Source organism: Ranitomeya imitator, chromosome 10 (genome assembly GCF_032444005.1).
Source record: "Ranitomeya imitator isolate aRanImi1 chromosome 10, aRanImi1.pri, whole genome shotgun sequence".
Lineage (NCBI taxonomy): Eukaryota > Metazoa > Chordata > Amphibia > Anura > Dendrobatidae > Ranitomeya > Ranitomeya imitator.
This window is the reverse complement of record NC_091291.1, coordinates 110,015,710-110,036,049: the sequence shown is the minus strand read 5'-3', so window position 1 is coordinate 110,036,049 and position 20,340 is coordinate 110,015,710. Positions and strand designations below refer to the sequence as shown.

Genomic DNA, 20,340 nt, shown 5'->3' with positions numbered 1-20,340 from the left:
GATGACTGAAGCTACACCAGCCACACCCCTATGACTGAAAGCCTGTGGGAGCTGGGTGGAAAAAAGGTAATTTCCTCCTGGCAGCAGGGCTCTCACACTGAGGCCGCCAGACATATTTAGAATGCTATTAACCTGCAGATGAACTCCATATCTGCAGGTTAATAGTGTTTTTTAATGTGAAAGGCCCCCTTTAATTATGTAAATAAAGCAGCAGGTAATTCGCATTACAGTACAATGCTGCCTGCCCTACTGAAAATGTGGCTACCAGGAGAAAATGAACTTATTTCCTCTTAGGAACAGCCGGCTTTCAGTCATAGAGGCGTACAAGGAGTGGCTACAGTCGCCAGTCACTATACTGTGAGCATGCCCCGGCATTTTGATTGGCAGATTCTCCTGCACTTAGAGACATCTGTCAATCAAAGTGCTGTCACTCACAGAATAGCGAGCAGTCCTCTGAACGATGACTGTAACCACTCCGGTACACCTCTGTGACTTAAAGCTGGCGGCTCCTGGGGGGAAATAAAGTTCATTTTCTCCCAGTAGCCACACTTTCAGTGAGCATTGTAGAAAATACAATAAAGAATACAAATGCTTCCATTGCAATAAGATAAACAGCATGATAAACTAGTTAACCCCTGAGACATACCCTTACAGTGCCACCACTTCTTTAATATTTAGAAAGTACTAAAAATCTTAGTAGTTGTGGTCTAATTTGTCTCAAATGTACGCCCAAAGTTTAATATCAGCATTCAGCACAGGTAACATTGGACCTGGTTAAAAGTGTAATAGTAATAATACAAAATATTTTTTAATATTGAATCATAACTTTCTCATGGATAATTTTCCTAGCCGCAGCCTTGAAATCATTGTTTCTGAGACTATAAATAAAAGGGTTTAACAGAGGTGCGATCACTGTATACATGATTGCAACCAGTCGGTCGAGTTCCATAATATAATTCGATCTTGGTTTTAGATATATAAAAATTCCAGATCCATAAAAAATTGTAACCACAGTAAAATGGGATACGCAAGTTGAAAAGGCTTTCTGGCGTCCGGAGCTGGAATGGATCTTTAATATGGTGTGGATGATATTGACGTAAGAGATCATGGTTAACAACAGAGACCCCATAGTCACAAAACCGCCAATAACAAATGTTGCAAGTTCGTTGATCCAGGTATCTGCGTTTGCTAAATCAAGTAAGGGAGGGATATCGCAAAAGAAATAATTGATCGTATTTGGACCACAAAAAGGTAGCGTAAATGTAAGGGCTGTGTGTATGATAGAGTTTACTACCCCAATAAACCATGACCCCAAAATATACTTCACACAAGACTCTTTATTCATAATTCTAGCATATTGAAGGGGACGACATATGGCATTATAGCGATCGTACGCCATGGCCGCCAGAATATAACACTCGGTACTGCCTAGTAACATAAGAAAGTACAACTGTACGGCACAACCGTAGTAGGAGATCGTCTTGTGTTCCGAAAGAAAATTGGACAGCATGTTGGGTACTGTGATGGAAATGTAACATATGTCAAGAAAAGAAAAGTTGGCAAGAAAAAAATACATAGGAGTGTGAAGATTTGAGCTGTATCTGTAAGCAAAAATAATACACAGATTTCCCAGCACGGCAATGACGTAAATGGAGAGGAACATCACAAAAAATATAATTTCTAGACTAGGAACATCAGAAAGTCCTACAAGGGTGAACACTTTTGGTGTAGTACAGTTTTTTATGGAAATGTATTTTCCAGGAGCTTCAGGATTCATCTGTATAAGAAAAGAAATACATTTACAAAAATAATGTTATTTATACATATATGCAGAAAGGTACAGTGATTAACCAATGAAAGCACTGGTGCTTGTGCTGTTTCACACATAAGTTTGTAATACAGTATAATAGCTGCCTGGTGACAGTCTAAGGTCACAAATTGCAAAAAAATGGAAATATATCAGCCCACAAAAAAATAGATACGTAATATAGAATCAGTGATAACAAATAACTATAGTTTAACCCCTTAGTGACAGAGCCAATTTGATACTTAATGACCAGGCCAATTTTTACAATTCTGACCACTGTCACTTTATGAGGTTATAACTCTGGAACGCTTTAACGGATTCCGCTGATTTAGAGAGTATTTTTTCGTGACATATTGTACTTCATGTAAGTGATAACATTTCTTTGATATTAGTTGCGATTATTTATGAAAAAAACAGAAATATGGCAAAAAAAATTAAAATTTAGCAATTTTCAAAATTTGTATTTTTATGCCCTTAAATCAGAGCGATATGTCACACAAAATAGTTAATAAATAACATTTCCCACATGTCTACTTTACATCAGCACAATTTTGGAAACAAAAATGTTTTTTATTAGGGAGTTATAAGGGTTAAAAGTTGACCAGCAATTTCTCATTTTTACAACACCATTTTTTTTAAGTACCACATCACATTTGAAGTCATTTTGAGGGGTCTATATGATAGAAAATAACCAAGTGTGACACCATTATAAAAACTGCACCCCTCAAGGTGCTCAAAACCACATTCAAGAAGTTTATTAACCCTTTACGTGCTTCACAGGAACTGAAACAATGTAGAAGAAAAAAATGAACATTTAACTTTTTTTGCAAACATTTTACTTCAGAACCATTTTTTTTATTTTCACAAGTGTAAAAACAGAAATTTAACCATAAATTTTGTGGTGCAATTTCTCCTGAATACGCTGATACCCCATATGTGGGGGTAAACCACTTTTTGGGCGCACCGCAGAGCTTGGAAGTGAAGGAGCGCCGTTTTACTTTTTCAATGTAGAATTGGCTGGAATTGAGATCGGACGCCATGTCGCGTTTGGAGAGCCCCTGATGTGCCTAAACAGTGGAAACTCCCCTCAAGTGACACCATTTTGGAAACTAGACCCCTTACGGAACTTATCTAGATGTGTGGTGAGCACTTTAAACCCCCAAGTGCTTCACAGAAGTTTATAACGTAGAGCCGTGAAAATAAAAAAAATCGAATTTTTTCTACAAAAATGAGCTCTTTGCCCCCAAATTTTTATTTTTACAAGAGTAACAGGAGAAATTAACCACAAACGTTGTTGTGCAATTTCTCCTGAGTACATCGATACCCCATATGTGGGGATAAACCACTGTTTGGGCACACCACAGAGCTTGGAAGAGAAGGAGTGCCGTTTTGCTTTATCAAGGTAGAATTGGCTGGAATTGAGATTGGACACCATGTTGCGTTTGGAGAGCCCCTGATGTGCCTAAACAGTGGAAACCCCCCACAATTGACACCATTTTGGAAACTAGACCCCCCATGGAACTTATCTAGATGTGTGGTGAGAACTTTGAATGCTCAAGTGCTTCACAGAAGTTTATAATGCAGAGTCGTGAAAATAAAAAATATTTTTTTTCCACAAAAAAGATTTTTTAGCCCCCAAGTTTTTATTTTCACAAAAGTAACAGGAGAAATTGGACCCCAAAAGTTGTTGTCCAATTTATCCCAAGTACGATGATGCCACACATGTGGGGGTAAACCACTATTTGGGCGCACAGCAGAGCTCAGAAGGGAGGGAGCACCATTTGACTTTTTGAGCGCAAAATTGGCTGTCGTGTTTGGAGACCCTCTGATGTACCTAAACAGTGGAAACCCCCCAATTCTAACTCCAACCCTAACCCCAACACACCCCTAACCCTAATCCCAACCCGATCCATAATCCTAATCACAACCCTAACGATAATCACAAACCTAACCCCAAAACAACCCTAATCTCACCCCAACCATAACCCTAATCAAAACCCTAAATCCAACACACCCCTAATCCTAATCTCAACCCTAACCTCAAACCTAACCCTAATCCCAATACACCCCTAACCCTAATCTCAACCCTAACCTTAACCCTAATCCCAAACCTAACCGTAATCCCAAACGTAACCCTAATGCCAACCCTAACCCTAATACCAATCCTAATCTAAACCCTAACCATAATCCCAACTCTAACCCTAACTTTAGCCGCAACCCTAGCCCTAACTTTAGCCCCAACCCTAGCCCTAACTTTAGCCCCAACCCTAGCCCTAACTTTAGCCCCAACCTTAACCCTAGCCCTAACCCTAACTTTAGCCCCAACCCTAACGCTAGCCCTAACTTTAGCCCTAACCCTAAATTTAGCCCCAACCCTAACCCTAGCCCTAACTTTAGCCCCAACCCTAACCCTAGCCCTAAGGCTACTTTCACACTTGCGTCGTGTGGCATCCTTCACAATCCATTGTTTTGGACAAAAAACGGATCCTGCAAATGTGCCCGCAGGATGCCTTTTTTGCCCATAGACTTGTATTGCTGATGGATGGCCACACGTCGCGTCCGTCGTGCACTGGATCTGTTGTGTTTTGGCAGACCGTTGTCACAAAAAAAGTTCAATGTAACCTTTTTTTGTACGTCACGTCCACCATTTCTGACCGCACATGCGTGGCCGTAACTCTGCCCCCTCCTCCCCAGGACATAGACTGGGCAGCGGATGCGTTGAAAAACTGCATCCGCTGCCCACCTTGCCAAATTTTGACAACGTGCGTTGGTACGTTGGGCCGATGCATTGCGACGGCCTCGTACCAACGCAAGTGTAAAAGAAGCCTAACCCTAACCCTAACCCTAGCCCTAACCCTAACCCTAAATTTAGCCCCAACCCTAACACTAAATTTAGCCCCAACCCTAACCCTAATTTTAGCCTCAACTCCTTTAGCTGCCAGCCGGCAGATTATGGCAGGCGCACTGCACATGCGCCCGCCATTTTCTTTCCCGATGAAGAAGCCGGCGGGCAGGAGGGGATGCAAGAGGATCCAGGGACACCGGTAAGTATAACAGGGTCCCCGAATTCCCCTATTTCTCTGTCCTCTGATGTGCGATCACATCAGAGGACAGAGAATGACAGATCGCTTTTTTTTTTGCGACCGCCGGCAAACAGTTAATTACCAGCGATCGCAAAACAGGGGTCGGTAAAAACCAACCCCGATCATGTTCTTTGGGATCTCGGCTACCCCTGGCAGCTGAGACCCCAAAGATGTACCGGGTGCCGGCCGGCAGGCGCACTGCGCATGCGCCCGCCATTTTTTTCCCGGAAAAAGATGGTGGCGCCCATCGGGAGCCACGAGGAGCACCGGGGGAGACAGGTGAGTATCGGGGGGCTATTGGGGACCCCATTTCTCTGTCCTCTGATGTGCGATCACATTGGAGGACAGACAAATTAAATGGGAAATCGCGTATTTTTTGCGACCGCCGGTAAACGGTTAATTACCGGCGATCGCAACTTGGGGGTTGGTAAAAAACCCCCGAATCATGTTCGGATCTCGGCTACCCCCGGCAACCGAGACCCCAGAGAAAATCTGACTCTGGGGGGCGCTATTCACTTTTTCCACGGCGCTGTGGTTTAAGTACCTTTAACTGCCGCCGTTAAAAGGCGTATCGACGGTCGTTAAGGGGTTAAGTTAAGAATAAATGCAGGTAATTGTCTGGGTGACATAAAGAACAGTTTTATAAGTCACAAGATAGAACAATACATAATGACAAATGTTAAAGGGGATGACCAAATAAGTACTGACGTGTGGATCAATAAAACAGACCAAAAGAGCACCAGCCTCCACATTAGTCCCCCACACAGGTTTCGCACTATGGCTTCATCAGAAGGTACTGACAGTACTGAACCTTGAATCTACAAATGCAAATGAAGCAAAACAAATAAAATCTTCTAATCATGCCTACCTGGGAATGATCAACAGTTATTATATAATATTCGTTATGGTAGGACCATTATTCAGGCTGTTAATAAAGCCCAAGGAGGTGCGATTTGAAGATCAGTGGCAGGACTTGTTGATATGAAAAGACGCAGCTACAGACTAGTCCGGCTTCATTAGCATAGGCAACTCTGCAGATTAAAAGTTCATTAATAATAATAATAATAATTATAATAATAATTTTATTTATATAGCGCCAACTTATTCTGCAGCGCTTTACATTATAGAGGGGACCTGCTCAGACAGTAGACATTACAGCAGAACAATAAATACAGTTCAAAACAGATACCAAGAGGAATGAGGGCCCTGCTCGCAAGCTTACAAACTATGAGGAAAAGGGAAGACACGAGAGGTGGATGGTAACAATTGCTTTCGTTGTTCGGACCGGCCATAGAGTAAGAATCGGGTGTTCATGTAAAGCTGCATGAACCGGTTATCAGCCTAAGTATGTAACAGTACAGACACAGAGGACTATTAACTGCATAAAGTGTATGAGAACATGATTCAAGGAACCGGATTATGGTTTAAGTTTTTTGAATGGGCCACACAGGGATAGTTAGGTTAATGCGTTGAGGCGGTAGGCCAGTCTGAACAAATGCGTTTTTAGGGCACACTTAAAACTGCGGGTATTGGGGATTAATCGCATTAACCTGGGTGGTGCATTCCAAAGAATTGGTGCAGCACATGAAAAGTTTTGGAGACGGGAGTGGGAGGTTCTGATTATTGAGGCTGCTAACCTCAGGTCATTAGCAGAACGGAGGGCAGGGGTAGGGTGGTAGGCTGAGACCAGGGAGGAGATGTAGGGTGGTGCTGAGCCATGGAGAGCTTTGTGGATGAGGGTAATAAGTTTGTACTGGATTCTGGAGTGGATGGGTAACCAGTGTAATGACTGGTACAAGGTAGAGGCATCGGTATAATGATTGGTGAGGAATATGATCCTGGCTGCAGCATTCAGGACTGATTGGAGAGGGGAGAGTTTGGTAAGAGGGAGGCCGATTAGTAGAGAGTTACAATAGTCCAGACGAGAATGAATAAGAGAAACAGTAAGAGTTTTTACAGAGTTGAAAGTAAGAAAAGGGCGAATTCTAGAAATGTTTTTCAGGTGCAGATAAGAAGAGCGAGCCAGTGATCGGATGTGGGGGGTGAATGAAAGCTCGGAATCAAGTATGACCCCAAGGCAGCGGGCATGTTGCTTGGGAGTAATGGTGGAACCACACACGGAGATGGCAATGTCAGGCCAAGGTAGGTTAGTAGAGGGAGAAAACACGAGGAGTTCAGTTTTTGACAGGTTCAGTTTCAGATAGAGGGAGGACATGATGTTGGAGACAGCGGTAAGACAATCACTGGTGTTTTCTAAAAAGGCAGGCATGGTATCAGGAGAAGAAGTGTATAATTGGGTGTCATCAGCATAGAGATGGTACTGGAAACCAAATCTACTGATTGTTTGTCCAATGGGGCAGTATACAAAGAGAAGAGGAGGGGGCCTAGGACTGATCCTTGAGGAACCCCAACAGTAAGGGGAAGGTGAGAGGAGGAGGAACCAGCAAAACGTACAGTGAAGGATCGGTCAGAGAGATAGGAGGAGAACCAGGAGAGGACGGTGTCCTTGAGGCCTATGGAGTGAACTTAACTAAAGGTACCATCACACTCAGCAACTTTGCAACGAGGACGACAATGATCCGTGACGTTGCAGCGTCCTGGATAGCGATCTCGTTGTGTTTGACACGCAGCAGCGATCAGGATCCCGCTGTGACATCGCTGGTCGTAGCTAGAAGTCCGGAACTTTATTTGATCGTCAGGTCGGTGTGATTCGTCATGTTTGACAGCAAAAGCAACGACGCCAGCAATGTTTTACATGGAGCTAACAACCAGCGAGAACGATAAGTGAGTCACCGTTACGTCACAGGATCGCTCCTGCATCGTTCTGGAGCTGCTGTGTTTGACGTCTCTACAGCGACCTAAACAGCAACGCTCCAGCGATCGGCTCGTTGTCTATATCACTGCAGCGTCGCTGAGTGTGACGGTACCTTAAGTTTATTTTTTTCTTTAAAATTTTGTCCAGCAAAGGAAGATAAGGAAATGCAAATCATTTTTGAAAGGAGTTGGCCCATACTTTTTCCAGCAAGGAGCATCGGTACGTCGATCTTATTGCTGTCTTTATTAGAGATTTGCTTGCTCATCAGTTTAAGGTGCACAAATCTCTCCTGGAAAGTGTTCAGCCTCACAACTCAATGTTTCTATTCAGTGACAGTAAGGAGAGGAAGGCCTGTGGGCTGGATGTCATGTATACACAAGCATTTTTTGTCCTGAATTTGGTGGGGGCACGTGTGTCCTTGTTCCACTCTGGAGGGGGCTTCTCTAAAACACAAACCTGCGGACAGGCTGGAGACTGGGCTTCTGGAATATTCTTCATTGTTTGAGCTAAAAGCAAATGTTTAAGAGGAAGGGTATGAACACCTCTGCCCATCCAGGGGGCTTTTCCCAGAAGAAGAAGAACAATAAGCCACATTTTTTAGTGAGGTAGTTGGTGCTGTGACCCTGAGGTTCGAGGGTCTGTTGGTAAGGTCCGAGTGTCCCTGTATCCATGGTCTATGGAGATTGGAGATGGTTTGCAGGCTGGAGCTTGATACACATGCTGAGATCGTGATATCTATCATCTGAATGTGAGGAACTATCTTAAATACTGTTGTTGCTGGAGCAGGAGATATGTGCTACGGTCATGGTATGGACCATGGACTCTGAGTACAGACTATACTGGAGGGAGATACAAAAGCTGTGGGCCTGCGGGCCATGCAAAAGTTGGGAGACAGTGGTTATCGCCTGGTACATACTCTTGAATATTTTTCATTCACAAATTACCATACAAACACTGATATTTCAGCACAACCATGAACTATAATATGCAGATTGTGATCTAATGCATGCATAAAATCTAACATACTTCAAACTAATTTTCTATGCCTCAATAACAGGGTCAAATAGATAGACATTTAAAGGGAAACTATCACTAGTTTGTTTTCCTTATAAACCCTGCCCATCACCTGTAAAATCATATAAATGTAGTTCCTTCAACCCATTTAGACCCTAATAGGTACCCTTGTAAACCCATGAAAAAATGCTTTATTCATGTCTCGGCTGCAGGCAAATTGTCTTGTATGTTATCCACACAGTAGTCAAAGTCTTGCCCCTGCACAGGGGAATCAGAGACCTGCACGCGCTCCTCACTTTGCCATATTGCCCAGAGAGCTGGTGACGTACTAGTAAAGCCGGCGCATGCGCATTACATCAATTTGCGCTGCTGGTCTGTGATTCTACTGCTGTGGTGCAATACTTTGAGCACTATGTGGATGACGTAGGAGGCGTCATTTGAAAGAACCAGGACGACACTGAGCGCGATCTGGATTCACCCATCGAAGCGGACAACACCGAATATGTAGGAGCATTTAAATGATTTTAATGTTGATGGGCAGGGATTATAAGTAAAAAAATGGTGAAAGGTTCCTTTTAAGTAAAAAAGACTGAGAAAGACAGATATACAGAAAGACAGACAGAGTATACCCCCTTGAAATGGAAGGTTGCTTTGGACCATGTGTTGAAATGGTCTTGGAAATAAAGTAAGGGGTCCTCTCATATACCCAAATAGGGATTTGACGGTGACTTATCTAAACCAGACAACCCTCATCAGTCCTAAGTACCTTACAATAAGTACCTTTTGTTTTCTGAAGAATATGTGATCTGGCACTGATCACCCTGACATGAATCCTCTCCGCGCGGTATCTTTGAAGCCATCACTCATGAGCTCCTTTTGTTGTGCTTTGTATAAGACATGAATGAAAATTTTAAACAAAATTACAAGGTTGTCCACTTCTTGGACAACCTCTTCTTAAATTCCAAGTCTCCCAGTGATAACATGACATAAGAATGTTTCATGAGCGCCAGGAGACCTGGTGCCGATATCGCCGAAATTGCGGGAGATGAGTATAAGCTTTCATTTTACGTGGGGTATTTGGGAATTTAAGAAGAGGTTTTCCAAGTACTGGACAACACCATGTCACCATGTCAAGGAGCATTTGGGCTCGGTACATTATCATAAACTATTATCAATTCTTCGTAGTAATCACAGTAAGAGGGAGGAACGTAATATGATATGTCGCTAGCAAGAACAAGTCATGGGTTTAAAGTCTGAGGATGTCAGACTTAAATTATTAGAACCTTTGATAAATTATTTTGTTTAGTATGTCCAAGACTGAAGCAGGCATATGGACACTTACCCAGAGATGAGGAGGGGTAGCACGTCCTAATTTTAGAATCCGCAGCACAACGTCAGTTCTAATAGACTGTAAGCAACGGCACTTTACTGGACATGCAAGAAAAGAGCAGATAGGTAGATCCAATCCAATTAGTTGAGTCCAGTTAATTAATGCAGAACTCTGCTAAAAAATTTCCATCATGTAAAGTAATGCACAAGATAGGAAGCTTGAAGAAAGTAATGCTTGGAATACATACATCAGTATCGCTCTCCCTATTTCGGGAAATATGTATCCAGAGAAAATATGTGATTTTAAGGCAGAGTTATCCTGGAGATGACATGTAACTTTAAATCAAAATTTATTTAAAAACAGAGAAATAAAATAATTCCAAAAAGTAATACGTTTTGAGAATGAAGGAAAGATATCTTCTGTACATAACAGGAAAAGAAGGATTAAAGGTTACAGAAATCGAGGCAATGGAGGCAATAGGAACACTGCCATTGTGGAAAGGTCGAGAGAGGATTTAGGGGATATGTTATGTTGGCAAATGTTGACACGTTGGAAAATTAAATTAAAAGCAGTCCCTTGTTTATCTCCTACAGTAAGTCAGAATATTTGAGATCACAAATATCACATGCTTTGTTAAATCTATGTTCCATCCATTAAATGAGACGGGATATGACTGAGACAGGTCTCAAGGTGCCTAAAATGCCGGAGAATGAATAAAGATTCTATTAAAAAGGTGACTTACCTTTTATACATTCTTTGTAAATAAATTAATTATTAAATATTAATGTAAGACATGGATAAAAATATAAAATGGTAATGATCAACGATCAGAAACATTACAGACAAAACTTGTTCTAATATCTCACAGGTTTCGCACGGTATGGGAGGACCGAGGTGTTTAGTGCAGCAGTAAACAGTATAAAGAGATGCGTAAATCAATTCGAAGTCACCATTAATTTTACCAAAAATTCAGCCTCCACTTGGTTTATAACTGAAGGAGTTAAAAAACACAACTTACATTCACCTCTCCTTGGCCCTCTGTTATGAAAGGCAATTCAGTACCACAATGGACATAGCGGTCAGAGCACATACAGTGATCTGACAATAACCCAAAATCATAGAACGAGCTCTGAGACGTGGGAACTCTGCAGACCGCAATCCCTAATCCTCTCCAAACAACACTAGAGGCAGCCGTGGATTGCGCCTAACTCTGCCTATGCAACTCGGCACAGCCTGAGAAACTAACTAGCCTGAAGATAGAAAATAAGCCTACCTTGCCTCAGAGAAATACCCCAAAGGAAAAGGCAGCCCCCCACATATAATGACTGTGAGTTAAGATGAAAAGACAAACGTAGAGATGAAATAGATTCAGCAAAGTGAGGCCCGACTTTCTTAACAGAGCGAGGATAGAAAAGGTAACTTTGCGGTCTACACAAAACCCTAAAGAAAACCATGCAAAGGGGGCAAAAAGACACTCCGTACCGAACTAACGGCACGGAGGTACACCCTTTGCGTCCCAGAGCTTCCAGCAACAAATTAGACAAGCTGGACAGAAAAAATAGCAAACAAATAGCAAAGAAGAACTTAGCTATGCAGAGCAGCAAGCCACAGGAATGATCCAGGGAAAAGCAAGTCCAACACTGGAACATTGACAGGAAGCCAGGATCAAAGCATTAGGTGGAGTTAAGTAGAGAAGCACCTAACGACCTCACCAGATCACCTGAGGGAGGAAACTCAGAAGCCGCAGTACCACTTCCCTCCACCAACAGAAGCTCACAGAGAGAATCAGCCGAAGTACCACTTGTGACCACAGGAGGGAGCTCTGCCACAGAATTCACAACAGCCCTCCTCATACCTGTCCACCACCGGTCTGCCATTCGGCTCTTCTATCTTCACCCACTTTCTGATGGTTCTTCCATTCACTATGGACCACGCCATCACATGGGACGCGATATATATCAATGATGTGTATCACAACCCACGTGACGGCAGTCAGCACAAAGCATTCCAAGTAATCTGGGACCTAATGAAAGGAAGACCCAACTGAAAGTGGTGGGATGCATGGAACAAAGATAGAAGACGGTAGATCTGATTGGTGGACCTGCAGCAGAAGGACAATTACAAGGAGGGACAAATAGAGGTGAGCATACAAATTTTTTTCTTTTATACTCATTCCCCGCCAATTGAATTTGCATAAAATGGATTTAATGTGAATCGAATTTCCCTCCTGAATTGAGTGAATCTGCCTGAATGAAATTTCGAGAGATTGGCTCAGCTCTAGTATATACTCATATAACTAGAACAATAAAAATCTCACGAATAATCAAAGTTGGAACACATAAAGGGGTTGGAACTACAGGGCACGGAATAAAAGGTCACATTCACTGACATCCTGAACCTGTCAACTGACCTCTGCAGCAGATCACAAGCCTTAGAGGTCAGGTGACCGAAGAAATGCGTTGTCTGCTTCCTATTCCTGTGCTGAAGAGCAGGAAATAAATATTTTATCGCCTTCTCTGACTTGTCCTGCATTCTCTAGTACATTGTTTGGAGAAGGCAAATAATCCCTTCAAATTTATGAATTCTTTAAACGGATTAATTAGATGTATAGGTACACTACCCACTTCTCTTAAGATCTGCCTAAACTATGTTAGGTCAATAGGATTTTCTTGGATACAGAATGTTCCTCTAATGATTTTAATGTGGATCAATAACCTTTGTATATTTTAACTATTTCTTGTGAATGATATATGACGTCTGTTCATGCTGCTGGTATAACAACAAATGTTATATAAATATAATGTAGGAGCACCAACCTAATGTATTTAAGACCAGTTATCTAGGAAATATGAGCATGCAGGTTTCCGTTCCTCATGTTAGCTCGTCTACCTGCTGCTCTCTTATTCCTCTTTATATAGTCTTATTGTTATTTTCTCTCCCATTACCTGAGCATAATATCTCAATTGCTTTATTCGTATGCACTAGGGACTCGTTACATTACATAAAGGAAATATTATTATCAGAGGTGGTATTTTTAACATTTACCTGTTATATCACTTTTTGAAAGTGTTCAAAGTGTCTGCCCATCAAAAAGATAAAACTGTCTTCCTAGAGCCACTAATAGGAATCTATTAGTGATGAGCGAACTTGTTATCGGAGTATGCTCGTGTGTTGACCAAGTGTCTTCGGCGTGCTCGAAAAATATGTTCGAGTCCGAGCGGCTGCATGTCTCACCGCTGCTCATCAGCCACAACACATGCAGGGATTGTTTAACAAACAGGACATCCCTGCAAGTGTGGAACCCCAGGGTCCTTGTTGTCACAGTAGCATTACTTTCCTCACGGGGAGAGTGATGTTACGCTTGAAGGCAAGAAGGGATATCTGCAGCCAGGTACCACAAACATGCAACATATTCACACTCCAGGCCACCAGGGGGAGCTTTTGATCCTACTTGCTAGGTGACTCCCCATATATACGTAACTGGTAGTCTGTAGGGAAAGGGAGTCAGTACTTGCCACGGAACGGACTGGATCAGTCTGAGGCAAAGCAGAAGGTTTTATGGAGCTGTGTAGCCCCAGTGCAGCAGCTCCTGGAAAGAGACATTGAGAAAGATGAATACATTGCAGAGAGTGTGCAGGAGAGCAAAGCACAGGAGTGGAGATCAGAGGGAGACCAGCCCCGAGCAGGCTGCCTCCTTCTGAGGCGCAGAAACCGGTAGCTGGAACACCGAGGCTGTAAGGACCTCTATGACTTACATCAGAGACCAGCAGGACAGCTAAACTCTACGTTACCTGTCCGACCTAACACCCAGGAGGCACGGTGGCACCCCTCCGAGGCCGGGGCGTGCTAGAGTCCCTATAAACAGCCTCAAGCCACCAGTCATACCTGTTATGTCCTATCCTACCTGGGGGACAGAGAGAGAGATAACATCTATGAGGACCTTATGTGGAGCTTCAAGCCGTAAGGGACTACAACACCACGCACCAGAGGAAAGCTTTTGATTTCTACCTGGGTAAGGGGACTCCTAACTTGCCTTCAAACTGGCTGGACCCTGCCTGCCCTGTGATCTGGTGCTCTGGACTGTGGATGCTGAAGTCTTCAGTAAACCAAGGTAAAGAGACTGCAACCTTGTGTCCTCGTTCTTTACTGCACTCCTCACCATCTTCCATCTACACCACGGGAGCCCTGGGGATACACTTCACCTGTGGGAAGTTATAACATCTAGCTGCCATAACATCACCCCAGAGGACCCCTTAAAGCAGCGTCGGTGCCCACTGACCGAATACCACAGGTGGCGTCACGAACACAAACTTTATTCCCTTTAAAGACCTTCCCCTTTAACGTTGGTGCCCAGGGCCACGGACCGGGTCGCCACCGTGACATTCCCCCTATGAACAGCAGGACCCGGTACCGAGTACCCCAGCCCGTGGGGTGCTCCACATGTGTTGTGGCTGTCGAACAGCCATGAGACATGTAGCTGTGGGGACTCGAACATATTAGTGGTCCACTCCGAAGACACTCGGCATGCTCGGATAACACGTTCTCTCATGACTAACAGATTCCTATTGGTGGCTCTGGGAAGCCAGTGCCACCTCTTATACAATGTATTAAAATGATGAAGTTACATCATGGTGAGCACAGTCAGGGTATTCATGCTACTGTAGAGAAGTAGAGGATGAAGCCATAACATCCAGAATTAAAAGACTCATTGCATACAATGCTTTCTGAATTCAGTCAACTGGGAAATGCTAGAAATTGAAATAAAGTTTAGATTGCAACAAATTTTGTTGATTTGCTTCTTTATGTAGCAAATTGATTTTGGCAAATTCATTTTTTTTACATTTTTTTTTACATTTGTCAATAATTTGTTTTGTAAGTCATTCTTAATCCCTTTCTACCATTGGACGTATTATTCCGTCCATGTGGGGTGGGCCCTACTTCCCATGGACGGGTCACGGAATAGTACGTCCAGTGCGATCAGCCACGCTCACAGGGGGAGCGCAGCCGATCGCGGCCGGGTGTCAGCTGACATCCGGCAATATGTGCCAGTAACAGTCACGGGCCACTCCTGGCACATTAACCCCCGGAACATTGCAATCAAAGATGATCGCAGTGTTTCAGTGGCACAGGGAAGCAACGCGCTGTGAGGGGGCTCTCTGCGTGCTTCCCTGAGACCCTCGGAGCAACGTGATGTGATTGCGTTGCTCCAAGAGTCTCCTAGCTCCTCCTCCCTGCAGGCTTGGACCCAAAATGGCCACGGGGGGGCCTTCCGGGTCCTGCAGGGAGGTGACTTTCAAGCGCCTGCTCAGAGCAGGCGCCGGGAAGCCTCCCTGCAGTTTAAAAAACCCCAAACATTTACATGTGTAAAAAAAATTCCAAATGAAAGAAAATAAATACATTTCTTTATCTAAATAAAAAAAAACAATAAAAAAAGTACACATATTTAGTATCGTCGCGTCCGTAACGACGCGACCTATAAAACTGTCTCACTAGTTAACCCCTTCAGTGAACACCGTAAAAAAAAATTTAAAAAAAGAGGTAAAAAACAATACTCTATTATCATACCGCCAAACAAAAAGTGGAATAACACGTGATCAAAAAGACGGATATAAATAACCATGGTACCGCTGAAAACATCATCTTGTCAATGAAAAAATAAAAAGGCTATAGTCCTCAGAATAAAGCGATGCAAAAATAATACCTTTTAATATAAAATAGTTTTTATCGTATAAAAGCACCAAAACATAAAAAAATGATATAAAATGAGGTATCGCTGTAATTTGTTCTGACCCAAAGAATAAAACTGCTGTATCAATTTTACCAAACGTGGAACGGTATAAGCGCCCCACCAAAATAAATTCATGAATAGCTGGTTTTTGGTCATTCTGCCTCACAAAAATCGGAATAAAAAGCGATCAAAAAATGTCACGTGCCCCAAAATAGTACCAATGAAAACATCAACTCGTCCTGCAAAAAACAAGACCACATGACTCTGTGGACCAAAATATGGAAAAATTAAAGCTCTCAAAATGTGGAGACACAAAAACTATTTTTTGCAATAAAAAGCATCTTTTAGTGTATGACGGCTGCCAATCATAAAAATCCGCTAAGAAACTAGCTATAAAAGTAAATCAAACCCCCCATCATCACCCCCTTAGTTAGGGAAAAATAATAAAATTAAAAAAAAAAAAGTTTTTATTTCCATTTTCCCATTATGGTTAGGGTTGGGGCTAAAGTTAGGGTTTGGGCTAAAGTTAGGGTTAGGGTTGGGGCTAAAGTTAGGGTTAGGGCTACAGTTAGGGTTGTGGTTAGGGTTGGGGTTAGGGTTGGGGTTAGGGTTGGGTCTAAAATTTGGGTTAGGGTTGGGGTTAAAGTTAGGGTTGGGGCTAAAGTTAGGGTTAGGGTTGGGGCTAAAGTTAGGGTTAGGGTTGGGGCTAAAGTTAGGGTTTGGATTACATTTACGGTTGGGATTAGGGTTGGGATTAGGGTTAGGGGTGTGGTTAGGGTTAGGGTTGGGATTAAGGTTAGGGGTGTGTTTAGGTTAGGGTTTCAGTTAGAATTGGGGGGTTTCCTCTGTTTAGGCACATCAGGGTCTCTCCAAACGCGACATGGCATCCGATCTCAATTCCAGCCAATTCTGCGTTGAAAAAGTAAAACAGTGCTCCTTCCCTTCCGAGCTCTGCCATGTGCCCAAACAGTAGTTTTCTCCCACATATGGGGTATCAGCGTACTCAGGACAAATTGGACAACAACTTTTGGGGTCCAATTTCTCCTGTTACCCTTGGTAAAATACAAAACTGGGGGCTAAAAAATAATTTTTGTGAAAAAAAAAAAGAATTGTTATTTTCACGGCTCTGCATTATAAACTGCAGTGAAACACTTGGGGGTTAAAAGTTCTCACAGCACATCTAGATAAGTTCCTTGGGGGTCTAGTTTCCAATATGGTGTCACTTGTGGGGGGTTTCCACTGTTTAGGTACATCAGCAAATGCAATGTGACGCGTGCAGACCAATCCATCTAAGTCTGCATTCCAAATGGCACTCCTTCCCACAGTGGTTCCGTCCCACAGTGGTTCCGCCCCACATATGAGGTATCAGCGCACTCCGGACAAATTGGACAACAACTTTTGGGGTCCAGTTTCTCCTGTTACCCTTGGGAAAATACAAAACTGGGGGCTAAAAAATAATTTTTGTGGAAAATTTTTTTTTTTATTTTCACGGCTCTGCATTATAAACTGTAGTGAAACATTTGGGGGTTCAAAGTGCTCACCTCAAATCTAGATAAGTTCCTAAGGGGGTCTATTTTCCAAAATGGTGTCACTTGTGAGGGGTTTCAATGTTTAGGCACATCAGGGGCTCTCCAAATGTGGCATGGCGTCCCATCTCAATTCCAGTCAATTTTGCATTGGAAAGTCAAACGGCGCTCCTTCCCTTCCGAGCTCTGCCATGCACCCAAACAGTGGCTTACCCCCACATATGGAGTATCAGCGTACTCAGGGCAAAATGCACAAAACCTTTGGTGTCCAATTTCTTCTGTTACCCTTGGAAAAATAAAAAAATTGGGGGCGAATATATCATTTTTATGAAAAAATATGATTTTTTATTTTTACGGCTCTACATTATAAACTTCTGTGAAGCACTTGGTGGGTCAAAGTGTTCACTATACATCTAGATGAGTTCCTTAGGGGTCTACTTTCCAAAATGGTGTCAATTGTGGGAGGTTTCAATGTTTAGGCACATCAGGGGCTCTCCAAATGCGACATGGCATCCCATCTCAATTCCAGTAAATTTTGCATTGAAAAGTCAAATGGCGCTCCTTCCCTTCTGAGCTCTGCCATGCACCCAAACAGTGGTTTACCCCCATATATGGGGTATCAGCATACTCAGAACAAATTGTACAACAACATTTGGGGTCCAATTTCTCCTAATACTCTTGGTAATATAAAACAAATTGGAGCTAAAGTACATTTTTTGTGAAAAAAAGTTAAATGTTCATTTTTTTTTTAAACATTCAAAAAATTCCTGTGAAACAGCTGAAGGGTTAATAAACTACTTGCATGTGGTTTTGAGCACCTTGGGGGGTGCAGTTTAACCCTTATAACTCCGTAAGAAAAAAAAATGTTGGTTCCAAAATTATGCTGATGTAAAGTAAACATGTGGAAAATGTTACTTATTAAGTATTTTGTGTGACATATCTCTGTGATTTAAGGGCATAATAATTCAAAGTTGGAAAATTGCGAAATTTTCTAAATTTTCAACAAGTTTCCATTTTTTTCACAAATAAACACAGGTAATATCAAAGAAATTTTATGACTAACATGAAGTACAATATGTCACGAGAAAACATTGTCAAAATCACTGGGATCCGTTGAAGCTTTCCAGAGTTATATCCTCATAAATGGACAGTGGTCAAAATTGTAAAAATTGGCCCGGTCATTAACGTGCAAACCACCCGTGGGGGGAAAGGGGTTAAAGAGGACCTTTCACCAAATGTGTCACATTGTGTTGGACATATAAAGTAATAGTTGCTGCAGAACAAAACATTTTTTTTAAGTTTTTATTTTCTATTTTGTTTCTTCATTGCAGAGGTTTTTGGCACCTAGTGAGTTAACTTTTAACTTTTGTTATGGTCAAGTGGGTGTTATCAGAATGCAAATCATGCAGGCAGAATACATACACACCCCCAGTGAAAAGTATCTGGTAACACCCACCGGAACTTAAAGTGAACTTATTAGGTGCCAAGTACTTTCATTGCTAATATTTCCGCAATGGAGAGGCAAAGTTAAAAAAACAAAAATATTTTATTCTGCTCTGCAGCCACTATTACATTGTGTCCAACGCAACATGAAAAATTTGGTGTAGGGTTATCTTGAAGAACGACTTACAGAAAAAATGTTTAAGAAATGCAAAAAAACAAAAATATACTTTGCAATTGGAGCAGGGACAGTTTATGGAGCAGATTAAAAAAAAGAGACAATTGTACATGAGTCTCAGTCACCTTATTTCTTCCATCCCTTCTCAGATACTCCAAGCTTCAAGATACTGGAGATGACAAGGGAAAGTGCTCCATACTTCTTGTAAGAATACACCATACTGAACTTAGAGGTGGTTCTCACAAAATTGGAATATCATCAAAAAGTTAATTTATTTCAGTTCTTCAATACAAAAAGTGAAACTCATATATTATATAGAGTCATTACAAACAGAGTGATCTATTTCAAGTGTGTATTTCTGTTAATGTTGATGATTATGGCTTACAGCCAATGAAAACTCAAACTTCATTATCTCAGTAAATTAGAATACTTCATACCACCATCTTGAAAAATGATTTAAAAATACAAAATGTTGGCCTACTGAAATGTATGTTCAGTAAGTGCACTCAATACTTGGTCAGAGCTCCTCTGGCATCAATTACCTCGCTGTGGCAAGGAGGTGATCAGCCTGCGGCACTGCTAAGGGGTTATGGAAGCCCAGGTTGCTTTGATAGCAGCCTTCAGCTCGTCTGCATTGTTGGGTTTGGTGTCTCTCATCTTGGCTTCTATGCACCTTTATTAATTGCACTTTATTAGATCCATGTTGGCTGGCCACATGGCTGTTCAAATGTGCACTATGGCTACTTTTTATGGATATTAATTTTCATCATTTCACTGCATCGTGACATCCATTTGTTTTTTTATTATTATTCTTATTAATTTAATTATATTGTCATTTCTTATCATGCTTGTGTATGCACTTATTATATTATATTAATTGCCACTTGGTATTTATTTTTTTTCACATTTCATATGGAGTAGTTATTGGTGTTATTTATTATCACAATAATTGTGCACACTCATTTTTTTTAAATATTTTTTCGGTGTAATATTTATAAATTTTTGTATTTTTTTACCGATCTGTCTGGTATTCCTTGTCCCCTGTCACACTTTAATTTTGATATTGTTTTTATGATATTAACTTTTTTTTATAAAAAAATATTAATTTTTGCGACATCAATTTTTCCTGCACGAAAAGTATGTTTACCTTTTCGTATTTTGTGTAATCACGTATTAATAATAGTCAATGAAGTGATATATAAACGTTTCTCAAAATTGACCTGCACCAATACACAAGTTATGACTTAACCACTGTAAAAGTAATAACTTTTTATAACTTACTAAAAGCAGTCGTGACATTTTATTTTTTATTCCTACTTGTCTAATTTTTGCCCTCTGGTATCTGTTCTCCTGTTTTTCATATTTTTTACTAACCTTTGATGAGTCGGCAACTTCAAACTAAAGCAGAACGGAAAGTGA

The 20,340-nt window shown here is 41.7% G+C and overlaps 1 protein-coding gene across 1 annotated transcript in view; it reads right to left on the bottom strand.

Annotated features, from left to right (window-relative positions):
- Window positions 1–672: 672 nt before the first annotated feature.
- LOC138652230 (olfactory receptor 5AR1-like) overlaps window positions 673–20,340 on the bottom strand; it is a 36,742-nt gene continuing 17,074 nt past the window's right edge. Inside the window, exons 3-4 of the mRNA XM_069742999.1 lie at window positions 11,905–12,072; window positions 673–1,777 (exon numbers count right to left, since the gene is read on the bottom strand). Coding sequence (XP_069599100.1) covers window positions 809–1,777; window positions 11,905–12,072 — 1,137 coding nt within the window. The 3' untranslated portion in view covers window positions 673–808. The remainder of the gene's footprint in view (window positions 1,778–11,904; window positions 12,073–20,340) is intronic.